This window comes from Myotis daubentonii, chromosome 19, assembly GCF_963259705.1.
Source record: "Myotis daubentonii chromosome 19, mMyoDau2.1, whole genome shotgun sequence".
In the NCBI taxonomy this organism is placed as follows: Eukaryota; Metazoa; Chordata; class Mammalia; order Chiroptera; family Vespertilionidae; genus Myotis; species Myotis daubentonii.
In genome coordinates this window covers 16,163,497-16,178,479 of record NC_081858.1, presented here as the reverse complement: position 1 = coordinate 16,178,479, position 14,983 = coordinate 16,163,497, and the positions used below count along the sequence as shown (strand labels likewise).

At 49.9% G+C, this 14,983-nt stretch overlaps 2 protein-coding genes across 3 annotated transcripts in view; one reads left to right on the top strand and one right to left on the bottom strand.

The window, feature by feature from the left end:
* Window positions 1-5,743, bottom strand: part of FAM118B (family with sequence similarity 118 member B) — a 38,878-nt gene extending 33,135 nt beyond the window's left edge. Inside the window, exon 1 of the mRNA XM_059675806.1 lies at window positions 5,633-5,743. The gene's annotated coding sequence lies outside the window, so the exon portion shown is untranslated. The remainder of the gene's footprint in view (window positions 1-5,632) is intronic.
* Window positions 5,744-5,785: 42 nt separating this feature from the next.
* RPUSD4 (RNA pseudouridine synthase D4) lies at window positions 5,786-14,740 on the top strand. Of its 2 annotated transcripts, XM_059675795.1 has the most exons (8): window positions 5,786-6,008; window positions 6,356-6,521; window positions 8,007-8,208; window positions 10,922-11,015; window positions 11,092-11,236; window positions 12,882-12,979; window positions 13,742-13,956; window positions 14,046-14,740. In XM_059675795.1, the coding sequence occupies exons 1-8, from the start codon at window positions 5,817-5,819 to the stop codon at window positions 14,434-14,436; spliced, it is 1,503 nt and encodes a 500-aa protein (XP_059531778.1). In that variant the 5' UTR covers window positions 5,786-5,816; the 3' UTR covers window positions 14,437-14,740. The 2 variants fall into 2 exon arrangements, with proteins under 2 accessions (XP_059531778.1, XP_059531779.1); XM_059675796.1 differs by having other exon boundaries at window positions 5,788-6,008; window positions 13,742-14,189.
* Window positions 14,741-14,983: the final 243 nt, after the last annotated feature.

Genomic DNA, 14,983 nt, shown 5'->3' with positions numbered 1-14,983 from the left:
TTCTAGAGGAATGCTCTGTACATTTACTAGTAAAAGTACCTCAGGTGAGTCTTACCATCAAGCAAGCTGGGAAAATGCTGACAAGAAGGTTAACCCAAAATACACACTACAGTGCCTAAAAAAAAACCTGGTCACATTTTTCTGGAGAAGGAGCTTCTGTTTGCTTGGTACCACAGCACAGTCTTAGCTAACACTGGGACCAGTAAACTCAGTGTGGATCTGGTTTTTTTTTTTTTTTTGGATCTGGTTTTTTAAATCAGCTTACAGCTCAGCTCTCCTTGTACCAGCTACTGGAAATTATCTTCATTAAATTAACAGGATCCTTAGAGCCAACAGAGCATGTTCCAATCATAAGCAAGGAAAACACAACAATCCACATCTATAATTTCCTGTTTAAATTTTCAAGTAATCAAAGAATAGGTTTATTCAACTTAGGCAACTATATGTTGCAATACCTTCTTGAATTTCTCTAGGGATCCTGATATCCTCTGGCTTTTGACTGTATACTTGGTGAGTAGCCACTGTTCATGTTCTGGAAACATGGTCTCCACATTCACCCTTCCAGTGTAGATTCCTTTTTCCATAAGATACTTTGGTCATCTTCATTTATATAAATGCCATAAAATACACGGCTCTTTACAGTCTTGAAAATTCTCTAATGTAATGATCTTATTTTAACTTATAATCATGAAATGCTATTAATACTTTGAGTATCTGGACACCATGTATATTTATCTCGTGGCTCGTCAAAGCAATCTTACTAGATACGGATTATTAATGCCATTGCTCCTATGAAGAAACAGGCTGAGGTTGGTCATGTGGGGACTGGGCACAGCCACCGCTTCCAGGCCAGCTGTCTTCTGTGGGCTGCCTCCAGTTTTCCTCTTTGAAGCAACAATTATTTCCACATGTGTCATGATATGAAAAAGTTTAGGAAGTACTGGTTTAAGCCAGACCTGCTTTGATCATCACTCAAAAGATTAAAAATATGTAGGGGTAACAGAATCAGTACAACAGAATTTCTTTAAAATGCTGGTATAGAAAAAAGCACTAACAGCCATGGTATAGGTCTATACTATTGATTTCTAATATTCTTTTAATTAATTATTTTGGGGGAGAGAAAGATAGAGAGACATTGATTTGTTGTTCCACTGATTTATGCATTCATTGTATGTGCCCTGACTAGGGATCGAACCCACAACCTTGGCATATCAGAACGATGCTGTAACCAACAGTTACCAGGCCAGGGCTCTAACATATTTTTTTTTTTTCTGTCTGCACTCCCTCTGTCATGCCCCACTTAGGAAATCTTAAGGTGTATTCCAACAACCCTCAATAAAGTAACCTCCAAATATAAATGTTAGCTCACTGGCATAAGTTTAAATTCTGGGGTAAAGAGCAATCATGGTTCTCTATGCCAATGCTAAATGTACTCAAGGTAAGTCTGAAATAAATTCCACTTGTTAAGAAAGAGAATTACTTAAATGTTAGTGGAAAAACTTTATAGAATGAAGCTTAGAGCTATAAGGATCTCCTTTTAAAAGACAAAAAACTGAAGCCCCAATTATTTAAGCTCACAAGCAGCTGAACTGGTGCTAATTCCTAGATCTCTGGCTCCCAACAGTACTTTTTATTTTTATTTTTTTAGTGATATACTAGAGGCCCAGTGCACGAAATCTGTGCACTGGTAGGGTCTCTAGCAGCTGCTGGCTGGGGCCTCCCTCCCTTCTTCCGGCCAGCCTGCCCCCTCGTCGAACTCCTGGGAGAACTCCGGTTGAGGGGACAATCTGCATGCTATGCTTTTATTATATAGAATTTTTATTGATTTCAGAGAGAAAGGGAGATAGAAAAATCAATGATGAGAGAGAATCACTGATCTGCTGCCTCCTGCACTCCCAGTCCTGGGGATTGAGCCCACAACCCGGGCATGTGCCCTGACTGGGAATCAGATGGTGACCTCCTGGTTCAAAGGTGAACGCTCAACACTGAGCCACACCAGCTGGGCCCAACAAATGCACTTTCTAGGACACCTCCAGAGCTCCCGCTAATTGCTTCTTTGACTCTCTCTAAAACCATAAAACAATGTCCAAGTACTTCCTGCTCCTTAGGGGAAACTGAATTGCTGGTTAATATGCAACTAGCAAATCTATGTTTGAGAAGCCAGCATTTAACCTTATGCCACTAATTAAACTTAAATTTGTGATATTTAAACACAACTTCCTTTATTAGTAGTCCTTATAGCTGTGAAATAAAAAGGTAGCTTTGTTTTTGCAGATCAGGAAACATCCTTAAAAATGTATTAAGTTCTTTATATTGTTATTTTGGGGGCACTTGATATATTATGATATAGTAAAATCTGTAAGTAGTGGTTGTCAGAGAGAAAGAGGATAAAGGAGGACAAATATATGGTGATGCAAGGAGACTAGACTTCGAGTGATGAGCACATAAACGAGTCCACAGATGTCATATTAAAAAGTGGTACACCTGCCACAGCCAGGTAGCTCAATTGGATGGAGCATCATCCGGATGCGCCCAGGTTTCAGGTTTGATTTCTGATCAGGGCACATACAAGAAGCAACCAATGAATGTAGCAATAAGTGAAACAACAAATCAATGTCTTTCTCTCTCCCCCTTCCTCTCTCTTAAAAAAAGAAAAATCGCCCTAGCTGGCTTGGCTCAGTGGATGGAGCATCGGCCTGCGGACTGAAGGGTCCCAGGTTCGATTCCAGCCAAGGGCACATGCCTGGGTTGCGGGCTCCATCCCCAGTGTGGGGTGTGCAGGAGGCAGCCAATCAATGATTCTCTCTCCTCATTGATGTTTCTATCTCTCTCCTCCCTTCCTCTCTGAAATCAATAAAGAAATATATTTTTTTTAAAAGAAAAATCAATAAATGCCATTGTTTTTTTTTAAAAAAAAGTTGTACATCTGAAACTTGTTAACCAATGTTACCCCAATAAATAAAATTTAAAAATGTAAATATGCCACCTTTGAACTCTATAAGAATGAAAACGCCACAAATAGAATTTTCTTCCTTGTACTGAGAAAACAGTCCAGATGAGTCAACCAAAAACAGAATGTGAGATTGCTGCAGAAGTGGAACAAATAAACTGCCTAAGGCAGGATCAGCTGATTGAGGAAGGAGGCAAAATAGCTTTAAAAAACAAAAGATAGACATCATATTTGCATAAATTCTTATGCACTTAGCAACTCTACTTTAAATCACCAAATGCCTAGACTCATAGGAGAAACATTAGGTAAGTTGTAACTTCTGTACCCGTATTGGCTAAGACTGATAACAAGCAAAACAAGGACTTTGAATTCTTCAAAGTTTTCTTATGACGTTTCAACAACAAAAATCTAGAAGTTCCTTCTCCAGAAAAAAGTGACCAGTGTTTTATTCTTGGGTGCTACAGTGCTGTCTTGGGTTAAACTGAAACCCAAGAACACAAGCTCTGTGTCACCAGCAATGACATCTGAGTTGTTGGTTCGTTTCCTGCCACAGAAGGCCAATTCTGCAACAACAGGTATCATTTCTTTAATGCCATCAAGGACAAATTACGGTAGAAATAGTTTTTCCCAGCCCCCACAAAACCATAAAAGTCCTATATCCCAAACGGTCATTGTAGTTAACATAGTGATGTGAATTAAAGTCCTGATGTTCAAATTTCAGAGTCCTGGGGGGTGTGGTGGGGGGGTAGTCTTCATGTACCTAAGTAACATGTGATGTGCAACCTTTCAGTGAAATTAGAACTTGGGTCTGGAGCGTATCAGTAAAACATAATCATTCTTGTAGGGTGGAACGTCTCCACTTTCACAGGTCATGTCTTCCCTGTGAATTTGCAGAGGGGATGGGGTGGGCAGAAGGAAAGAGGGAAGTTGCTTCCCAAAGTCCCTGGTAATTCTTTGCATTTCTATCCCAAACCCCTGTCTTATTTATTACAGAAACACACACACACAATCTTCTTTCCTACTCTTTACAGATAATTACTCCTACCTCCATTCTTTAGGTAAAAAAAAAAAAAATGACAGAACGAAGACAAATCAAAATGCTCAGAAAACACCCCACACATGTCTCTGATGCACTTCATCTAATGAACCTTCCAGGTTGCCCTGTGCCAGATGTGGGAATAAAAAACGAGAGTCCTTAAGGGGCTCACAGTTCTGCAGCAGCGGCCAATGGTACATCTTTTTTTTTTTAATATATTTTATTGATTTTTTTTTTTTTTTACAGAGAGGGAGGGAGAGGGATAGAGTTGAGAGAAACATCAATCAGCTGCCTCCTGCACACTCCCTCCTGGGGATGTGTCCGCAACTAAGGCACATGCCCCTGACCGGAATCGAACCTGGGACCCTTCGGTCCGCAGGCCGGCGCTCCATCCACTGAGCCAAACCGGCTAGGGCTCTCCCAACGGGCCATCTGATGGCTTGGACAGCTCAACACCCACTCAAACGCAGAGGACAGGACGGCGCAGGGAGAAAAGGCCGCCGAGAGGAGCAGCACGAGGGTCTCCCCGCCGATCTCCCTTTCCCTTCCCGATCTCCCTTTCCCTTCCCGTCCGTCCCGGGGCGCGGGCCAGCCTCGTTCCTGGGATTCCCCGTGCACGAGCCCCTCGCCGGCTCCAGAAGCTCCGACCCCTCCCCACTCACCACATCCCGCTCAAACCCCTAACTTCACGCCGCCCACAGCCTGGCCCCACTCACCTGCTCAGGTTTATGCCAATCCCCCCTTTTTTTGGGGGGGGGAGGTAGGTAGGGCGCGAACCCCATTCCACGACCCACCCTGAGCAACCTCCACACACCGCTCCCTCCTCCCTCGGTCGCCGGGGCGCATCCCCCCGGCCTTCGCCCCCCTCACCCCCCCCCCCCCAGCGGCAGGTGGGTCCCACCGGGTGATTTCTCACTTCGCCCTCCCCGCCCCCGCCCTCCGTCCATCTTCCCGGCCACCCCCGCAGCCAAGTCCGAGGGAGTCGCTTCCAGTTTGGGCACGAGAACCCCAACATTACATCTCGGGAAGACGGGGAGAGAAGAGGGTTTGGGGGGGTTGCGAAATATGGAAGAAGAAAGAAAAAAGGAAGGGAACGGAAAGGGGCCAGTCTCAGCCTCTCCTTCGGAAGGAGCAGCGAAAGGGCAGGGGGAGAGGAGGCTGCGAGAAATGCATTCCGGAGGGAGGACAGAAGAAACGCCAGGGGTTCAGCCGTCTGGGGCCCCAGGGGTAACGCGAGGGCTCCCCACAGCCCCCCATCATCCCAGGGAGAGAACCGGCTACTACGTATGACAAAGAGGCTGCGAGCCGGGAGGTGACAGGCACGGCCGGGCATCTCCGCGGGTCGAGCGGTTAAGGAAGATGGACGGTCGGGGCCAGGACGCGCCCCCGGAGCCCCGCCAAGCCCCGCCAAGCCCCGCGGACGCGGTTGCCAGGACGGACGAGCCGGCGCCTCAGGAGGCTCCGGGGAGAGCGTCTGGGAGCATCGCTCCGCGGAGGCGGACACGGTTTGGCGTGGTATCGCCTCCCGCGGGGAGAAACGGCCTCCCGGGGCAGTGCTCTCCGAGACAAAGATCCTGCGACGCGAAGTGAACGCTCGGGGAGCCGGCATTGCCCAGACACCCGGCCGGGCTGCCCCGCGTACTCACCGCGTCCTCCTCTCTCGGCGCCGGCTGCTCTAACTGCAGTTAACGGCCGGGGCGGCGCAGGAGCGCTCGGCGTGCACGCTCACGTGACTCGGCCCAGGTTTCCCCGTCCCCTCCGCCCCACGTGACCCGCGCAGCCCGCCTCCCTAGTCCGGGGGTCTCGACTCGCCCCGCCCTCCTCGGCAAGATGGCGGCGCCCAGCTGGGGCGTGCTGCGCCTCCGGGTTCGGGGTTCCGGGCGGGGTGGGGGCAGTCTCCTCTGTCTCGTCCCAAAGCCATTTTGTACCGCCGCTGCTGCTGCCTCTAAGCCCCTGGACGCCCAAGGGTTAGCGGAGAAGCTCCGAGCCCAGAAACAGGAACAAAAGGCGAAGAAGGAGCCGGTGAGTCCGGCGGGAAAGACTACAATTCCCAAGAGGCAGTGCGCTCTGGTTTCCCCCGGCGGGCGAGGGTCCTCTGAGAGAATGCAAGGATAGGACCTGGTCGGTGGGGGAGAATGGGGAGAAAGCGGAGGGAGCGGTCTGCAGCGTGCGGTGCCTTCCTATGCGCTGGTCTTTGGCTCCCGCGCGCTCGCCGCTAAGCAGCCCCGCTCTCAATTTACTGGGGGAAGGCGGAAGGCGCGAGTCTTACTGCAAAGGTTCAGGGATGCCCTCCCTGCCCAGATGCCCACCCAGGCCTCTTGAAGGTCTTCCCCATCAGGCATTTCCCGTCGCTTTCTCTCTCCCCGTAGGAGCTCAAAAACCCTGTCCAGCGGAGGGTGCACGAACTAGTGCGGTTCACGCAGCAGCTGCAAGGAGTCCACCCCAACGTGCTCGCTAAGGCCCTGAGCCGAGGGATTGTCCACCAGGACAAGGACCTCGTGGTCATCAATAAGCCCTATGGTCTCCCTGTGCATGGTAAGGACCGCGTGGCAAAGGGAGGGAGGCCGCTGCTGCTCTCTGCTACAATTAGGGGCAACACTCAGACATCACTTCCGGGGGGCTCGAAACACCCTTGCATTCAAAATAATTTAAATGTTCGTGGAGTACTGTCCTACCATATATAAGGCCCTATTGAGGAAACAGATCAATAAGACAGCTTCCAAACATCTGGCAGTCAGCAGTGATTTGTGGAATCCCTGTGCAGGCCTGGGATTGTGTAGAAGAATATAAAGGCTGCATGATTCTTGTCTTCAGGTTATTTTCCACCAAAATTGGGTGAGAGGAAATAACATATAAGAAAAAATTATTAGGAGAGAGAGAGAGAGAGAGAGAGAGAGAGAGAGAGAGAGAGAGAGAGAGAGAATACCCAACAAAACAAAACCCCAGGGGACCTAGAACTTCATGGACACGCAAATGCTTTTGAGTAAATGTCGAATGTGTCAGACAGCTGGAGTGAGTCAGGAAAGATGGAAAAAGAATGCGCTTGCGGGGGAGGGGGGGCGGCATCTTTTAGTTGGAAGAAGAATGCTTTCTGGAAGGTATGGAGAAGGTTGTACACGAAGGGAGGGAATTAAACCTTGCCAAGTGCTTCGTGTGGAAATTTTTCTCTGTTGACTTTCACGGTAGTTTCTTGTCTTCTCAACTCCCATGAGATAATTATAATACGGACATTTACATTTTGTAGGTGAGAAGACTGAAAGTTAGAAAGATGAAGCAGCCTGTCCAAGCTCATGGTAGTTAGGAGAGAACAGAGAGTGCAACCTAAGCATGTCCCACCCCAGCAACTCTCAGCTCTCCTCAGGGTCTTACATTTCTCACTCAGCTTAGCAAATTCTGCAGCCTTTGTTTATATAGTAAACAATCAGGCCTCCTCGTTTTAGTTGCTGATTTTAGTGTGAGTGCATGTATAGTACATAAGGGGATTAAAGAATATTTGTATCTGCGGAGAAAGCCCTATCCATGCTCTAGGGTAGTACTTCTCAAAGTTTAATATCCATATGAGTTACTTGGACATCTTTTATTTTTTAAAAAAGAATATATTTTGTATTGATTTCAGAGAGGAAGGGAGAGAGAGAGAGACATAGAAACATCAATGATGAGAGAGTCATCGATTGGCTGCCTCCTGCAGGCCTCCCACTGGGGACCAAGTCGCAACCCAGGCATGTGCCCTTGACCGGAATCAAACCTGGGACCCTTCAGTCTGCAGGCCGACAGGCTGTCCACTGAGCCAAACCAGCCAGGGCTGGACATCTTGTTAAAATGCAGATTTTGATGGATAGACTGGGCTGGGGGCCTGAGGTTCCTTTCTAGCAAGCTGCTTGGCATAAGGATGTTGGGAGTCCCTGGATAAGGCCCTGGGAAGCGTTGACAGTGAATCCAGTAAGGGCTTTCTTTCCCAAGCAGAGTTCTTCGGTGGGGTCTTTTCCTGGCCACTCAGACCTCTGTCTTTTCCCATCGTAGGTGGCCCTGGGGTCAAGCTCTGCATCAGTGATGTCCTCCCTATCCTGGCCAAGGTGCTTCATGGCCACAAGGCAGAGCCCCTGCATCTGTGCCACCGGCTGGACAAGGAAACTACAGGCGTCATGGTGTTGGCTCGGGACAAGGAGGTGGCACACCAGGTCCAAGAGCTGTTTAGAACCCGTCAGGTGGTGAAGAAGTACTGGTATGGAGCCCGCTGATAGCGGTAGAGGCGGTGGATGTGAAGGCATCCCTTCCAGTCATGCATTCGTACAGCGGCCACTCTAATGGGAGGCAGTGTGCTAGGACCTGTAGGCATTGGAAAGGTGTAGGAAGCAGACTTAGTGCTCTGATAGAGTAGTCGCTCCTAATAATGGCTATACGTGAAGACCATTGAAAATTAATTTATACAAGTAATACACGATTTCTGCGGTCAAATGACAAAAATAAAGCAAAAACCTCCTGGAGAATCCATCCACTCTGTCATTTCTGTCCCTTCTCTTGGGGCAGTTTGCTTTTTACTCCTCCTGTCCTGTGTCAACATATTTATGTATGTGTGTGTAGTATATACAGTATGTATGTATATCTACACACACACACACACACACACACACACACATATGTGCGCATGTGTATATCACATTGTACGACGTACATTGTACTTTCTTTTCCCACTTAACTCTGTGTCTTGGGGATCCTTCCATGCTAGTGCATACAGGGTTACCTCGTTTTTAATAGAAGAAATACAACAGGAGCAAAAATGAAAGCTACTCCCATCCCCCATCTACTCGGTTTCCTTTTCCAGAGGCAGTCTCTGTCGCTAGAGTCCTGAACGGACTTCCCGAGTTCACGGGGCATGGAGAAGCGTGTGACTGCGCGGCAGCGCATTTCGCATTGCTCGCATCCCGCCCTTCTCACGGGGACAGTGTATCTCGGAGAGCGTTTTGTGCTTTTAGACCTGGCTCCTCTATGGCTCTTTCGTATTCCGTGGTGTGGACATACCATCATTTCCTCATTGCAGATGTTCAGGTAATATCCCACTTTTCAGACCTTTTGCGGAGAATATGTGAGTATATCTTCAGGACAAATTCCTAGAAATGGAATTGCTGAGTGGGAGGTACATACAGTTTAAATTTGAATGCTTAACTATCCAAATTGCTCTCCAAAATGGGTTTGTCAGCTTTCACTCTCTCCCCCAGGGGTGAGTGTTCACTTCTTCTCATGTCTGACCAAAGCGTTTTTAAAAGGATTACCACTCAGATGGGTAAAAAACAAATATTTTTTTTAAAAAGGTGTTTTATTTTCAGTTTGCCTGTGTACTTTTTTTTATTGTTGGCAGTATTATAGAAACCCCCCATTTTCCCCTACTTGGGCCCGGTCCACCCAGCCCCCACCCCACCCCAGGCCTTCACCACCCTATTGTCTGTTGACTCTCTTTCGTGTTTATTGTCTATTTTGAGTTTCCCTTTCTGTAAACAGACTTTATTTCTTTTGCTCACTTTCTGTTGGGTTGTTTATTATTTTCTACTTGATTTGTAAATATTCTTTTGGGTGAGGTAATGCATGTGAAGTGTTTAACACAGTGCCGACCGAGCTCATAGGAAAAGCTGAAAGATGGAAAACCAAGACTATTATTATGTATGCAAATAATCAAAATAAAAGTCTATAAAAAATTGCTATATTATTTGTGAAAATCGTCCATGAAATTTCAGAATGGGTAACCATTCTCAGTAATAGGCTTCACAGAAGAGTTAAAATCAATTAATTGGGCCTTGATGAATGAATAGGATTTGATCAACAAGGTGAAGAAAGGTGTTGTAGATTGTGGGAATGGCAGGCACAAAGGAGTGAGGCATACAGTCCAGTCGGGTGGTGAGTGGTGGCAGATAGAGCTGGGAAGGTAGGCCAGAAGGTGCAGGAAGTAGAAGTCGCAAGTAGAACATAGGAGGAACCATTGGCTAGCTTTTGCCGATAGCAGCTTGTTATATTATAGCTACTTGTTTGACTCTTCTTACTAGACTGTGAATTCCTTGGGAGCGGGGACTTCTGTCTTGTTCCTCTGCGTAGAGTTAGTACCTGCCTGAATCAGGGCCCGTTCGCATTCGGGGAATACTCACCGATGGCGTTTTTGAGCAGTGATGTTAGGTCATCAGGAAGGATGCTCTGGTAGTTACAACTCAGGCTTAAGTAGGATGCCAGGTGTCACAGCCGCCCCGACGGCTGTCAGCCTGAAGTGGGCGTCCAGGATGTGAAATGTTGTGTCTGAGTGGGCTTTGCCCCCTTGGTCAGTGACTCTGGGGTAGGCCACCTAGAACCAGGGGGCTCCTGTGATTGCCCTGGAAGAGGCTTGAGCGTCAGGACAGATTAAATAGCCCTCTGTCGGACTGTGACCGTGACCGTGACGTGGCAGGGAGAGGCCTCCGACAGACTGATCGGGAGGACTTACTGAGTTGTGGCTGTGGTTTCCGGGACTTCTTTGCGCACAGTTCCTCCCGGTCTTATCTGCCTGGCAAAGAGGGCAGGAATGGGCCTGCGAATTTTTCATTCAGCTCATTTATTTGTTTCATATGCGATCAGAACTTACCACCTTTTCTTATTTACAAAAAAGAGGATACGAAAACCACACTAATTTTACTTGAAACTGTACATACTCGTTTTGAAAGGCTGGCATGAAAGACCATGTTATCGGTATCATATTTTTCTGTTTCCCCTCCCCATATATTCTACGATGAACATACGTCCCTTGAGGAGGAAAAGAGCTATGCTGTAAGAAGAGTACCAAGCTCTCAGGCCAAGCCCTCTACCAAGAGATGGTTTGGGCCCCTCTGATCTTAGGCACGGACCACAGCAGGCCCGCTGTGCAGACCTCCAAGCAGCCAAATCCAAGGAATGCCTCGCCCACTCTTGTGTCCCCCCAGGGCCATCACCGTGCGCGTCCCCGTGCCCGCAGCAGGCGTCGTGGATATCCCCATCGTGGAGAAGGAGGTGCAAGGGCAGCAGCAGCACCACAAGGTGGGTGAGCCGCCTCCCGGGAGGACAGGTTTTCTGCTTGTCCGTTGAAATCACATCTGGATTTCTGTGGCTTCAGATGACGCTGTCCCCAAGCTACCGCATGGACAATGGGAAGATGGTGAGACTGCGGACCAGCCGGAGCGCGCACGTGGCTGTGACGCAGTACCAGGTGCTGAGCAGCTCCGTCTCCTCCGCCCTGCTGGAGCTCCATCCTGTCACTGGTGAGGGTGCTGCCACTCCACGGTGGGAGGCGCCGCTGTCTGCAGGGTTCCCAGTGCTGCTGGGCTCTGCCCTTCTGAGCAGCTGGTATTGTGGGGGTGGAATTGCAGCTGACTTGTTGGAGAGGCTGGGAGCTCCAGGAGAGATAATAGTTAAAAACAGTAGGTAGCTGTCCAGCCGGCGTGGCTCAGTGGTTGAGCATCGACCTATGAACCAGGAGATCAGGGTTTGATTCCCAGTCAGGGCACATACCTGGGTTGTGGGCTCGATCCCCAGTGCAGGAGGCAGCCGATCAGTGATTTTCTCTCATCAATGGTGTTTCTATCTCTCCCTCTCCCGTCCTCTCAGAAATCAATAAAAATATATATTAAAAAACAGACAACAAAAAGCACCAACAGTAGGTAGCAATGAGATATAAAAAGTTTGTTTACACTTATTTAAAATAGTGCCAAGTGGTTCCTCAAAAAAATTAAGCATAGAATTACCATGTGATTCAGCAATTCTACCCCTGGGTATACAGCCAAAAGAATTGAAAGCAGGGATTCAAAAAGATGCTTGAACACCAATGTTCCTAGCAGCACTATTCACAGTAGCCAAAATGAAAGCATCCCAGATGTCCACTGACAGATGAATGGATGCACAGTGTGGTATATCCACACAGTGGAATATTATACAGCCCTAAAAAGGAAGGAAATGCTGATAGGTGCTGCAACAAGGAGGGACTTTGAAGGCAATGTGCTGAGTGAAATAAGCCAGGCACAAAAGGACAAATATTGCATGACTAGAGGTCTGGTGCATGAATTCGTGCACGGGTGGGGTCCCTCAGCCTGGCTGGCAATTGGGGCTGATTGAGGCTGTCTCTCCCAGTCCTGATTGGGGCAGCCGGCGGGGGTGGAGGGTGGGGTGGGGGTGGGGGCGTGGGAGGTTGTCTGGCTGCAGGAAGTTGGCTATCGGAGCGCACTGATCACCAGGGACAGCTCCTGCATTGAGTGTCTGTCCCCTGGTGTGGTGGTCAGTGAGCGTCATAGCAGTCGGTTGACCAGTCGTAACAATTGCTTAGGCTCTTATATATATAGATTCCAGTGATATGAGATACCTAGAGTAGTCAACCTAATAGAGGCATGGTGTTCCAGGGGCTGGAGGGAGGAGGAGATGGGGAGCTAGTGTTTAATGGGTACAGTTGCAGTTCAGGACGATGCAAAATTTCTGAGATGGATGGTAGTGCTGGTTGTACAACAGTGTGAATATACTTACGGCCACTACCCTGTACACTTAAAAGTGTTCAAATGGTAACTTGTATGTTATATATATTTTGCCACAATAAAAAAAAAGTAAGACAATACTATTGTGTTATATAATAGAATTATTTTTCGAAAACCCAGCAAGGCAGAGATAGGCACCAGGTTGATGCTAATGGCTGTCTGTGGCGGAAAGGGGACTGTGACGGGGAGGGGAAATTGGGGGTGTAACAGTATTTATAATGTTTACCTCCTAATAGCTTATAGGTTGTTATATTGTTCTTTATACGTGAATGTAGTTAGGGCTTGGCCAGCTTACTGGGCTTTGAGTTAATGGATTAGAAGCAGATGCTGCCAGTGGCCCTGTCTCTGTCGCCACTCACGAGTCTTCTCTCTCTTTTTCTTAAAGGAGTAAAACATCAGCTTCGCGTTCACCTGTCTTTTGGATTGGATTGCCCCATCCTTGGCGATCACAAGTACTCGGACTGGAATAAGTTGGCCCCCCAGGTAACATGGGTTTGACCCAAAATGTCGCCGACTGTGGGGCAGAACTTGGGCCTCCCCATGCGAAACCCTTAGTGAGTCACAGCAGGACGTACCGAGGGGCGCCAGACGCGGCAGCACCAGTTACCGGCGTAGGGAGAACAGGAGCAGCCTGCTGCTGCCCTCATGCCCCTCACGGCCTCAGCAAACCTTGCTGCTGCGTGATTTGTCTCAGATTTGGGGTTTTTTAAAAACAATATATATTTTTAATGGTTTCAGAGAGGAAGGAAGAGGGAGAGAGAGATAGAAACATCAACGATGAGAGAGAATCATTGATTGGCTGTCTCCCCCACGCCCCACACCGGAGATCAAGCTTGCAACCCCGTCATATGCCCCGACCAGGAATCGAACCGTGACCTCTTGGTTCATAGGTCGACGCTCAACCACTGAGCCACGCCGGCCGGGCAGGTCTCCGGTTTTGTTAGGAGGCCGTGGGGAGAGGAGGCTCTCTGAAGGCTCATAGTCACCTTCCATGCTGCTTCTTGTCCTGGTGCCCAGCCCACTCCGTGGAGGGCAGAGAACTGGCCATTCGGGTCTCCCTGCTGTGGCGGGTGCTCCTAACTGGGTCCCCAGCCCTTCCTGTTGGTGCTTCTGCGGCAGGCTGCCATGCTGCCTCTCCCGGGGGTGCTCCTGTCCCGGCCTCCAGTGCTAGGCTGCTGACCTGCGTTGGGTCAAGGGTGCACTGTTGCTGGCGCCGCTCTCACGAGGCCTCTGTTCTCTGTGCAGAAGCTGTCTGCCGGCACTCTGCGGAAGCTGGGGCTGCCACAGTCGAAGGCCCGCCACCTCCCTCTGCACCTGCACGCCCGCCAGCTCGTCCTGCCTGCCCTGGGGTCCAGGACCGAGGAGCTCAGCCTGGTCTGCAGGCTCCCCCGCTACTTCGTACGCTCTCTGAGCCGCCTGGGCTTGGAGCTGCCGAGTCAGGATCCAGACGAGCAACAAAGCTGAGCTTCTGGGAGCTCCAGGGAGACACCTGGGCCCCTGGGAGATGCCCGGGGAGACACCTGGGCCCCTGGGAGCTCCGGGGAGACACCTGGGCCCCTGGGAGCTCAGGGGAGACACCTGGGCCCCTGGGAGCTCAGGGGAGACACCTGGGCCCCTGGGAGCTCCGGGGAGACACCTGGGCCCCTGGGAGCTCAGGGGAGACACCTGGGCCCCTGGGAGCTCCGGGGAGACACCTGGGCCCCTGGGAGCTCAGGGGAGACACCTGGGCCCCTGGGAGCTCAGGGGAGACACCTGGGCCCCTGGGAGCTCAGGGGAGACACCTGGGCCCCTGGGAGCTCCGGGGAGACACCTGGGCCCCTGGGAGATGCCCGGGCCCCTGGGAGCTCAGAGGAGACACCTGGGCCCCTGGGAGCTCCGGGGAGACACCTGGGCCCCTGGGAGCTCCGGGGAGACGGCTGGACAGTGAGCACTGGCCCTGACTTCTTCCCTTTGTTGAATGGACGTGGCTAACTTCTCCCATGGGACAGACTCCAGAAGAGCCAAGTGAGGAGTTGAAGGACCCCAGCTGCTCAGGGCTTTTACTGGAAACTGAAGTGTATTTTCTGATACTGGGCCACCTTCTGGGAAAGCCTGTGGGAAGTCTCCCTGCCTCAGGGTCATCTTGCCAAAATGGAAGAGAGCCCAGGACCAGGCAGGTGGGGTCAGTGATTGGAAACGGAGACCTGCAGCACAGAACCTGTGAGCAGGCACTTTTCACCCAACAATAAAGCTCTTGGTCCACCAGGAAGGCTCCTGTGGTTGGAAAGCGCGTGGCTGGTACTGACGGACGGAGAAATGCAGAAGCAGCCCGTCACTCTTCGCGGAGCTGCGGGACCATGAGCAAGTCCTGCCTCGTTTTCCGTCTCAGGTTTTGTAGACAGAATTCAGAGATTCCCTCCAGCTCCAGCCTGTGAGCCATGCTTCACCAGTGGTCGTGGGGCCCGGGACGGGTGCATGACAGCAGGAAAGCGGATAGAAACGCAGGCA